This window comes from Apteryx mantelli, chromosome 5 (genome assembly GCF_036417845.1).
Source record: "Apteryx mantelli isolate bAptMan1 chromosome 5, bAptMan1.hap1, whole genome shotgun sequence".
NCBI lineage: Eukaryota > Metazoa > Chordata > Aves > Apterygiformes > Apterygidae > Apteryx > Apteryx mantelli.
Window position 1 is genome coordinate 14,422,802 of NC_089982.1, and position 12,219 is coordinate 14,435,020.

Genomic DNA, 12,219 nt, shown 5'->3' on the forward strand with positions numbered 1-12,219 from the left:
ACACTCTCCAAATAAATGTTCCTATTTCTTCAGGGCCTTAAAGCAGATGACATAATTCTTTATTTAAAATTTGCAAGAGTCATAGATTTGAATTTAGTGATGATCAAATATGCCTTAACAAAATGTGAGAATGGATTTCTCGCTCTGTCGCCCTCTGTGTCTCTCTTGGCCTCTCCGTCTCCCACTTGCCTTCTCTCCCTCTCTGTCTCTCTTTCTGCTTTCTTCTTTCCTCTGCACAACAATAAATGTAATCTCCAACAGCCCAAGAGAGTACGATTACATTTCTTTATGACTCTTAAATCACAAGTGTGCATCAAGCTTAGATTTTATTTAGTGAAACTGAGGAAGCGACACTCATGTGCTTCTCATCAGTTTTCTTTCTTTGCTCTTTTTCAATGAAAGAAATGTCCTTTTTTATTTTACATCCATGTCTGACTTGAGCGTTTAGCTTTGTTATAATGTTCAGGGTCATCTTATTATGCCCAAGGCTGTCACCAATTCTTTGTTGCTATTGTTTACTCAAGGACAGCCTAAAATGCTTTCCACCACCTACAGCTACCATACATGAAATGAAAATATTAATGGCACTGTGCAGAGGACTGGTTGGATTTCATCTGCCATAATGTGCATAAGTATAACCAGCTGTATTAGAATAAAATTGGAACAGGTGCACAGTAAAGCTGATTTGTAGAAGAGCCTGAAAAGTTTGGCTTGGTTAGCCGCTGAAGATGAAAGCTGAAACGGGATGTGCTTTCCGTTCGTAAATACATACGGTGTGTGAATAAACACATCGTTGTCAAGGGCTGGAGGACAAGGTTGGCACAAGAACAGATGACTTCAAACTGCCCGTGAATAAACTGAGGGTGAAAGTCAGCAGAAGGTTTCTAATTGCCAGAGGCATGAGAGCCTGGAATGGAAAAACTCCTTTAAGGAGAGAAATGGGCAAAAAAAAAAAAAAAAAGAAGAAGAAGAAAAGAAAAGAACCAAATACCTTTAAAGATTGGCTTATGAAAAAGATCCAGTGACAAGTTTGCCTGTCATAGCACAGGAGTGGACTTGGAAGGACCCACACGGCTACATTCAAAGCCTGTACTCTGAAGTCCTGCTTTCCTATGAACACACATTTTTCCTAGGAGAGGACTGGTCCTCAGCTCATGCATTTAGCTTGTTCTGTTTTGTTTAGCCCCAGTGCATTTCACCATGAAGAAGAGTGTGGAGCATGACTGCACATTAAACTCAGGCAGCAACTTCAGCTAGGTCAGGTCCCAAAATCATAACTCAATTTCAGGAGCTCACGCAATCCTCCATTTTAATGTGGATGATTGGTGAGTGGTCATGTTAGAGGTTCATTTGAACCCCTTATATTTTCAAATGATGACAGCAGATCAAGTGTGAAATGGTGCCCTCTTTGGTATACCCTCCTTGTCAGGTAGGCTAATAAGCTGCCAGCTGTGGTGTTGTGGCAGGTGGGAAAAGCCAAAGGACAGAGGGACTTGGCACCTGGGGCTGCCTCAGCCCTGCTTGCTTCCAAACTCTCTTGGATTTTTTCCCCCTGTGGTGAATAGCAAGTCACCAAATGGCTTATCTTAAAATAATTAGATTGGGCTGAATGACAGCATATATTAGGTCTCTAGTATATTGTCTGGCTTCCCACTGGAGTCTGTGCCTGATATGTAAAGTTGATCATCTTCAGTTCCCTTTTTCCAATTCATCTCTGAACAGCTATTCATTTAAAATCACGGTCCTTTCCTTATTTACTTGCCTACTAGAATGAAATGGACATCTAATTTTATCCTTGTTCCATGTGAAATAGGACAGCAACCCCATATCCTAACCCCAGATCAACAAAAGTAAGGCTTGGAACTGTATATTGAACTTCTAATTAAATTCTAATTTAAAAAATAGAAAAACTAAATTATACAGGTGCCAAATCAGTTCAACTTGGCCTACTTTGTCTCTTTTTTTTGACATTTGGTGCTTGTATAACAGATCATCTGCCATCCTTATATCATTATTCTGTATCTTCTTTTGAAGTGCAAATGCAAATTGTTTTCTCTCATACAATAGTTGCTTTATATAGTTTTGTTAAGTCAGATCCAAAATTCAAGAATGAAAGATGATATTGGAGAGTCATTATATAAAAAGCTCTTCACTCAGCCAGTGCCAAGTATTAAAACATGACAAAGAAATATATAGCAAATTACTAAAGCTGAGTTTGTGTTTGCATGGTATTGCTTTGTAGTTAACTTGAAATCTGAATTTGTGGTATAATCAGTGCAAGTCTTAGCATTTAAAATAATGGTTGTCCTTCATCTGTTGATACCTATACCTTCTAGGTACCACAGGTAAATCTCTTTGGTGTTTGGATTCTATTATTAGTTTCCAGATGATATATAAAAATAGGTGGTGGTAACCTAAAGGTTAAAATGAGGACTTTCTAATTAGCATTCACAAAAATGCTGAATACAGGAAGAAAAATATGATTTCGAGAGAGAAAAGATAAATTTTTGAGCAGCAAAAAGTCAAATTCTCTTCTAAACTGATATTTAGCAATGTAATATGGCCATGTAGGTATCCCTTTTTACATTATTAAAACCAATCTAATAGCCTTTCTGTTACAGCTTGGGCACAATGTATAATGAAAACCACATGAACTTTTTGTAAACACTCTGAGAAAGGGTATAGTTTAAAATCAAGATAAGAAGATTCTTGAACTGTCCTTTCCGATTATATTGAAAGTATTAAAAAAAAAAAATTACATTTTGCTAAAACAGCAGTTTCTTTTTTACCTTACAGCTAGTGAAATGATACAGACTAAATGAAAAGACAGAATCTTAAGCTGAGAGAAACCATTATCTATGGTACATTAAGGATTAATCGACCAGAAATGCAAGATATTACACTGGACACAGCTGATGCCATGTGTTATTTTTGTTTGCAGAAAAATCTATATTTCATAAAGAACATTAATAACAGATGAATTCAAAACCTATGACATTCTGTGAAGAATAAAATGGCTTTACTGTAGTCAAGGGAGTTGAAGTTAAAATGCGCAAGTCATGTGTTTATCTTCAGAACTTTAGAGGAAGTAAATGAGTAGCAATATGTCCAAACCTGTTATTGCAAAATAATTTGTTTAAAGAACATTAACTGAAGCCCCACAAAAGCCAGAATTGCTGGGAGAGTTGTCTTAACATTTAAAAATCTACCTTTTCAAAAAGCTTGATGATCTTTTCACAAGGAAGAGTTTCCAATTTGAGCTCAAATCTAACTCCTTATGGCTCCTGAGTTCTTGGTTATGGGTATGGATCAGACAGCTAGAGGCAAAAAAATGAAGACATTTAGTTACAGGCACAGCAGTGCAGATGTGCTATGTCCTTTCAAAAAAGAGAAGCTAAAAATACACCAGTGAGAATCAGAAATATTCAATAAGCATTGCCTGAATGCAGGAGTATTTTAAATGCAGGCCGCTAATGGAAGCTCTTCAAGCGCCTCCCTTCTTGGGGAAAATATCCACAGATTTAATTATGTGGAATGTTTGGGGGCATCAAGAATATTCATCTAATCTAATTAAGACAGATTTCGAGCAAACAGTTCAGTACGATGGAAAATATATTCTAGTTGCATAGACTGAGCGGTTTTGTAGATTATTTCTCTTGCTTTGCAGAAAAATAGACAGATTCAGAACTACCTTGAAAAACTGCCAGCTAAACCTGTTTGAGTCCTCAGAAAAAGTCCGTGTTTATCTAAAGTTCAAGGTTTTATGTGAAGGTTGGAGTCGGTGGCTTTTGCTTGCGAGCCCACGCTCCTCCCCATCTAAATTGAGGGTCACATCTTTCAGTGCTGTGAAACGCCCTGTTGCCTGACAAGCTGCTGGTATTTATACTGCGTAAAGAATGTTTTTTCCAATTTCTTTAACCTGCCTTAAAAATTAATCTTATAAGCTTTATGTTTTACATGTTAATGTATTTAGATATTTTTTTTCTTCAAAGTGTTTGTCTGTAGAGCTGAGTGTTCAGCTGTAAGGCTTAATAGGTATCCTATGGAGTAAAAGGTTGGTTTTAACTTAGAGCTTGCCATAAACAAGCACGCACACATCTAGAATGCTCTGATGCATTTTTCTTTGCCCTTTTGGTAAATGATGTTCGCTAGCTTGTACATTGTTTATAGGTTCTTGATACTCTGTTTCCAGGAAATGAATGCTTAAAGCCTGAATAATTGTCTGTGCCTTCACAGCTCCTAACTAATGCTACACTGAGAAATACATCATGCTATGACTTCCTACTGATTTACACATTATCTGCCAAGAATGCTGTGAAAGTCTTTTAAGTAAAAGATCAAAGGTAGAAGGAGAGGGAGAGAAAAATCCAAATAGAACAACTAAGCCCAGTTAGGTCTACGAGGATTCTCTAATGTTTGGGCACAGTACACTTAAAACACATTAAATTATTATAAGCATGGTAGGTCAGTCATTTTAATGAGCATGCATAAGTTCTCTTTGAGGCTGTGGCAGAGCTGAGCAATAGCTGTGTAGCAGTCACGTGTCTCTTGGTCCTCTCTGTTGATTTTTCATTTATAATTTTGTGGTAATACTTCTGCGTTTTAACTTTTCTGCATATTCTCTCCCTTTTTCTTACAGGAAATAAATGATGTGGATGTGCAGGAGCTGGTGAGAAGGTCAATTGGAAGGTTAACAATTATTCGGCAGACATTTCCAGTCCCCCAAAACATAAGTCAGCGCTGTTTCCGTGGCAACCACAGAATATCTTCATCACTGTGTGATCCGAAGGACCCTTTCTCCCAGAGCATGGAGGTAGTTTACATACCAGGATATTCCCACCTGTGAACTGTCTTTCTAGATGAGTTCAAGGTTTATCCCTAGCGGCTTAGTGTAATTTAATGTTTATTTTTTCATGTCCTCTCTGACATGTAGTTTAATGGTTCACGATGAGACTGGGAAAATACTTGGGTGGGGGGCCGAGAGTGGTTCTGATGGATAAGAACGGCTTGCCTATTGCACAGCTAGTGAGGAAAATTTGGAAAAACCCACATGAAGTCCAAATAATAGGGTAGTATTTTTACTCTCCTGTTAAATTTTATTTTTTATCTCCTCATGAAGAACTTCCTCCCCATAGCCAATGTCTTATGAAGTGTGTGCTGTGCTTCTCTAAGCCACAGAGGTGTCGACAATTGGAAAGGCATCCTGGGGAGCACCCACGTCGCTTTTTTCAAACTCGGTGTCTGAGGACCTAGATTTCTGTCTATGTTCCAAAGAGGCCTTATTTTTAGGGATGTTAATTACAAATTTCACTGACCTCCTGGCACTGGCTCATAATTCCATGTTGCTTCTTGTCAATGAGATACACACACAAATATGTACAGACTTTCAAAGAGAGCAGAAACCAAGATGTATTTCTATGCTATTTCCATGTTTCTGATCTTCCAAGGATAGAAATTGTTGAAACTGCTTCAGCGATTTTTTTTTTTTTTGGGGGGGGGGGGGTGAAATGACACTTCTGACATTTTGCCACATCTTTAAACTTGTTTAATATTCTCTTTTCTTTATGCCCCTCTTTCTTGCTTTCAGGTGACTAGCCTGGGTGCTGGTGGGGTTTTCATAACGAAAACGAATTCAGAAAAGGAAATAAAACAATTATAAGTGTAAAAGATTTTTCCGGTGTCTCCTGTTTCAAAAAATCAAGTGAAAGCAAAATTTCATTTGAAAGACATTTAAAGACAAAGCAAAACATGAACTGAAAGCTAAATACCCTATTTATTTTATGATTAGGTCTCATCATCGCTGTGGGAAAGTTGAATCAAACCAGATACCCTACTCAGGGCCCAGTTTCACAATTAAACCCTAATAGTCTTACTACCGTATCAAATCAGCAACAAATCATGGCCACTGTCCTACCAAATTTACATATCTTTTTCAAGAGCTGGTCTTCCCTCTCTTAATATGTCTAGTTAGGCTTGGTTATGGCGAAGCTATGGCAAATCAGGAATGCGACATTAGCTTAAAATATCGATTTTACTCTAGTTCTTTGGTGTGGTCGTATATGGACTTGCGGAAAGAGAACCGTATGGGCAGTGGTGCCAAAGGAGCATACCTGACTGAGCAGCAAAGACAGCAGTCTCCAGGAAAACGATGATCTTGCGATGCTGAAGGAAAGAAGGGAGTGAGAGAAAACAATGGGAGAAAAATGGGAAGATATTAGTGTGTCCTTACCTGATTAAAATTAAAAATGTGTAAGGGGGAGAGAAAGCAAGAGAAGCGTGGCTGGGCTTGCCGTGTTCCAGGTTAGCTGCAAGAATCACTGGCTTGCTAATTGCTTGCAGAGCAGCCAGCAGACAACTATTGATGACGTGAAAAACCTTCAGCCACAGCACGCTGCGCTGCCATCCTATTAGCTAGCGCTCTTAAAATAAACAGGGCTGTGTGAGGTCAGTAAATGCATAGAATATCTCTAGGGACTCTTTAGGAGCTGTGAAAAATGTTTAGGTTGCACAGTGCTGTTGGGGCAGCAGTTCCCTAGAGGGAATTTTGTTCGTCTATGGGTAGTATGTAAAAGCTGAGGGTATGATAATATGCCACCACTAGAGATTGCAAAAAGCAGTTTTCATGAACAGAGTTACTGACTAGAGCAGCGTGGAAAGCAAGAGTTCTGTATTAATGGGAGGCTTCATGTTTTAATTTATTTTCATTTCAACCAAACCAAACTCCCTCCAGGGGAAAAAAAAAAATCTAGAAATCAAACCATTTCGTAGAACAGCTTGTTTTCTACAAATTGGCAAATTCCACTGAACGTGTTAGTGGACCATATGTCTTAACCTAAGTTTCTTGATCAAACTATTGCTTGGATAGCTGTAATCTTCCTGTTGAAAGCTTTCATAAATTTTCAATACAACAAAATGATGGAAGTTTGATTGGTTTAACTGCTCTGCACAGTTGAGTTGCTGTGCTCCCTCTTTTCTCAAGAAAACTGCACTTCATTAGTAGCAGAGTGAGACAATACTAAATAATGAAAGGCAGAAAAAGTCAGATGCAGCTTCCCCTGTGTCTTCACGTGATGCACAGACCTTAGAGCAGCTATGGGGTTTGTTCACTGTTTCTTTGTTCTTCCCAACAATATTATAATTAACTTCTATTCCAGTGGGAAATTGGAAGAGTTTATAAATTGAAAACCTGAATGTTCTTTTTTTTATGCTATCGAAGTGTGACTAATCAGAAATATTCTCTGGAAATTATAAGGGTGGATTTTTTAAGTTTTTTTTTCTAAATTACTCCCCCTAACGGCTGTGTGAGTAATTGATTTTTTTTAGTATCTTAATCAAAACACTGAAAAGGACTGTGGTGAAGATGTCTCATTGTGTCTGTAGAACTGTCCTTGTCAAACAACCTCTATCACTTTGGAGGCCCTTCTCAAAAGGCAAAGGAAGTTAAAAGCTGGATTAACAGAAGTCGTTACTGCTATTATTCTTTAGGCTAAAAACTCAGTGCACTAGTCAAATTTTACAGAAAATAAGCATAATTGATCCATATTAATCACTCATACGTAATCTAATTACTAAATATCTTGCTTCAGATTTCTTTAACCAAAATTAATAAAGTTAATTTATCTTAATTTAGGGTAACATTAGTTAGTATCTGAAGTTAATATTGCATCTACAGGGCATTATTCAGTTATATACTGCTTGTTAATGCAAGTGCCCAGCAATTAGTTTGAGAGACTTGGAATAAACAGAGTATCAGTAACTGACACCAGGCAATGCATTAAATGTCTTGGTAAATTTATGTGGGAAATGAGTAAAAGTGTAAAGTAACTTTAAATTGCAGTCCTGCTGTGTATTGGGACAATTATTAATGAAGTATGCTTCTGGCAATGGAAGGAAGGGTGATTTTCAGAAGCAGAAATTAATTGTAGTGTCTTTATCATTGTATTATCAGTGATTGATTGCTGTTAATGTTAAGCTGAACTATTAGTAAAGGAATAACAATGCTTAATAACTGCCGAACGCTGTACTCTTGAGCCCTATTAATACTTGATGAAGGCCCAGCTATATTACTCTTAGATTAGTAAGTGCATCCTTCCTCATGAACTGTGACAACAGTTTTCTCTTCTCATGATATTAAGTTATGGAAGCTACCTTGAGAGCAATGTCACTTTGTTGGGAAATGATGACTTGGCATCTGTAGCCCTTCATGTACCAATTTAGTGCCATTAGTGACCTTATTGTCTGTGCTCGTTAGAGGCTTTTTGTTTGGTTGGGTTTTTTTTGTGAAGGGTTATGTAAAATGAACTCACGTCACAGTGTTGTAATAATTCCTTCTCTCCCCCCAAAACAAATGTCCCTGTGGTGCTGACTTCTCTGGGAAAATAGTGTTAGCTGAATTCCGTCAATTCTTTGTAGGTTTAGGGAATACATAGATAAGTCAACCAAATTATTTTTCAAGTGCTGCATTAAACTGAACGCGGGTGCTCAATCCGTGCTTCTAACCCTGCCATTCACAGTGATTGCTGGCCTGTGCCCTCGCAGGAAGTAAATTAGTTCCTGTGTTAAACGACCGAGTTCTCAAATGAAAATATTCAGAACTGCTGGACCTAGGTGAAAAGCTTGAGTAAGAATAAAGAGCAATCTTCCAGAAAAAGGAAGTGAAGGATCATTGGTGTTCAAAGAAAAATAAGGATCAGAAACACTGTGCGCTTGTGGTGCCAACAGTACAAAGTTATAACAGCAGTCGGGAGTCCCAGGAGTTTATTGGGAGGGAAAGCAGCAGACCATTAGATCTCCCTAAATAAAATGTAGGAGGCAAAATGCCTGAGGAAATTTTGGCCAGGTAGGGAGACGGATGAACTCTTTCCTGGATACTAGTAGGGAAGAAGCCTGTCACAAAAGCTTTCTGTGAGAATTGTACAGAGCAGATTGCAGATGACATAGGCAAAGCCAGCATAAAAGATGGAATTTACATAAGAAAATCAAAATATAAAATACAGCATATATTATAAAGAGTAATTGGGCAGGAAGAGATGTAATTCTGTTTTTGAAGGTGCTGTGTGGATTTGCTGATCAGCATTGCAGACTCTTCAGAATTATTGTGCTTCCTGGCCTCTTCCTGCTCCCAATTACTGCAGGACTTTCCCAATCTTTGGATATTTTCAAGAGGCAGAATAAGGGCATTCTCCCTAAAGCTGGTGTAATTTCTTATTATAGACATCCTTTTAAGGTTTTGAGGAGACCATCTGTATAGAGAAACCCTTGCATAGAGCAGTTAACATATTCCACAAATCTGGGTCTTTTGGCAAGTCTATGACTGATGGAGGAAAAAAAAACCCCAGCAACCCTGCCTCATTTAGCAAATTGCTGCTAGCTAGTTTGTTTTCAGGGGCTAGAAATGCTCACAGCCCCCTTCACAGTACAGCTGAGGAAACCAAGTTTGCCTTGATAACTGCAGGCCCCATGGCTTCAAATGACCCATAGGTTATCTAAAAATAATATTCCCAAAGTCCTTCTCATTTATGAATGTCATTTTGCTTTCCAAGCACCTGTGAGCTGGTGATTCTATTTATGATACTGTTAGCAACTTAAACGTTCCTGGCATTTCGGGACAGAGCTGAGTAAAAGAAGGCTGCTATTTTAAATTATTTGTTTCAGAAGTGTTTGTGATTATGCACTTCTGTTATTTTGTATTGAACTGCATCTTTCACATCTGACTTTGTACTGCATGCATTTAAAAATACATATATAGAAAAGGTACCAGGTAAGTGGAATGGGCAGACAGGTTTTTTTTCTTTTCTTGAGTTCAATTCTCCTTTCATCGATGCTAAACCAGAACTTCCTAACACTGTAGGTGTATAAACATGCCCACATGAAGCATGGACGTATATATACGTAGTAAGAGTTTTATTCTGCAAGGATTTAAGAGCCATTGCCGAATACTTTGACAGGAAACATTGTCAGCTTCAGAATCAGCATGAAACTGCACACCAAGAAAGATCCCGTCAGGTCAGATTTTGTACCAAAGGTTGCCCTGGTCAGAATCGGCTGCAAAAATCAGGAACAAAAACCATGTTCTAGTGATTTGTGTTTAAATTTCAGAGTTTTTGTTTTTTGAAAGAGCAAACGTTCTTGTTATGTGAAGTGCGCTCTGAGAGAATTTGGTGATGTCTGCATGTCTGGTGGCTGAAAAATTGAAAGTTCCTTGCAACTTTTTAAAATTAAAAGAAAGACTGTTTATGTTCATGAGTTGGGCTTTAAATCCTGGAAGTGGAACTGTGCCCGTGGTTGGACTGTCTGTACTTCACAAGTGTAGTTTGCCTTTACAAACTGAGTGCAGCGTTACAGCCCCTAGCTGCTGTTACTGCCAGAGCCAAAGGAATGACTTTTTGACTCTTACAGTGTCTTCTTATTACCAAATAAGCCGTTTAATTATCAGCAAGTTATGGGTGAGGCAAAACAAATGGTAAATTCTGGCTGCTGGCAGGACACCACAAATAATGTGCTAACACTCCCGTTTTAATATCTTTGCAGATTTCAAACCTGTATATATATGACACTGTCCTTCTGTTGGCAAATGCCTTTCACAAGAAGCTAGAAGACAGGAAGTGGCACAGCATGGCCAGCTTGACCTGCATCCGAAAGAATTCCAAACCGTGGCAAGGAGGACGATCCATGCTGGACACCATCAAGAAGGTACCTTGTTCCTATAGTTCATCTTCTGTGATTTCTAAGTTAATTGCATTAAATGGTATTTCCTGCTGAGATCTGGACTATTCTTGCCAGTACCTGCAGTCTCTATTCAAAGCAATAGTTTTGATGTGTTTAGAATTTCTGAAAGAAAACAGTCTTTAATTATTTTTATTTCTTTTCCATGTCATAATAAGCATATTGAAGTTAATTAATTGAGTCCATTTATTATCAAACTAGTAGAAATTTCAAGTACAAATAATATCACATTGGAAAAGTATCACAGGTTAGGAGGTAAAGCGGAGAATTTTTTTTTTTTCTGAAGTAATTTGTTATAAACAAATCATTGTTCAGTCAGCAGGACAGTATAAGAAAAAAAGATTGGACAATTATACCCAGCTGATATTCTGTCGAATGTGTTGTTGCACTGCTATCAACATTTATATAGGGATAATAGAAATGAGAGCAAGGAAAGCTATATTAAGTGATCTAGTCTATATCCTGCCATTGCAAAACTGTTCCCTACAGTAGACTGTTTTGTCTAATGTTAAGCTTGGTAGATGAAGCTCTAACTGCTTCCCTGTGAATGTTATTTCATACCTTAATCATGCTTGTTATCCAAGTAGTTCTTCCTCTTCTTCAGCATTTAATGATATTTTTACTAGTTATTCCCCTTCTTTCATGATGTTTACAGCTGCCACATACTTAGAGACAATTATAACAGCCTTCCAGGTCAGTATTTAGTCAAAATATACATAGCTTGATAGTTTACCTGTTTCCTTATAAATTATTCCATTTGGTCCAGTTTCCTTATGTAATTGATGTCTCTCATAAAACTGCATTCTCGTTTGTCTTAATGTACTTTCTCGTAAAGTATATTTACATTTAAAGTGCTGCCAGCGTATGCACTGTAAATACAAAAGAAGTGATAGCTTAAAAAAAAAGTGCTTTATTTAAGGCTTTCATTAAAAGGACATAAAAATAATTTAAAATATAATGTTTCAAGAAGTTGCTGTTCTGCATTAGGCCTTTAACTACACCAGAAATGATGCAGGCAAGATGTAAGGACTTCAGTGGCTCATTTGAACGCTGTTCATTTTTTTCCCCAGTCCTGGGACCTATCTGCATTAGCTCCAGCAGAGCAGTTCAAGACTTTCTCCAAAGGCTGTCCCCAATTTCCATTCTAATAGTTGGAAGTTGTGAGACTTCAGGGGTAATCTAGGACACATTTCGGGGCAGGACCTGGCTTTCAGCAACTTTAAATCATATTGTGCTTAACCTATCAGAGCAATTTCCAATGCACATTTTCCAGTCCCATGTATTTTAGGCTACATTTAAGGCAAGGCTGATTCCGGGACTTTCTTATCAACTTGTCTTTTGTAAACGCTATTGCACACTTTTTTGTTAATAAACTAAAGGCTATTCCTACTTACTCAAATCCAAATGGAGCTGCCTGCGCTGGAGAAGTCAGAATACCTACTTCCACATTAGAATTAGAGTTCACTTTCCGAGCTGGGGGTTTCAAGCAAACTC

At 37.9% G+C, this 12,219-nt stretch overlaps 1 protein-coding gene across 1 annotated transcript in view; it reads left to right on the plus strand.

Annotated features, from left to right (window-relative positions):
- GRID2 (glutamate ionotropic receptor delta type subunit 2) overlaps positions 1-12,219 on the plus strand; it is a 712,823-nt gene that overhangs the window by 485,743 nt on the left and 214,861 nt on the right. The window contains exons 6-7 of the mRNA XM_067297081.1: positions 4,640-4,813; positions 10,531-10,692. Of these exons, the coding sequence (XP_067153182.1) occupies positions 4,640-4,813; positions 10,531-10,692 (336 nt within the window). The remainder of the gene's footprint in view (positions 1-4,639; positions 4,814-10,530; positions 10,693-12,219) is intronic.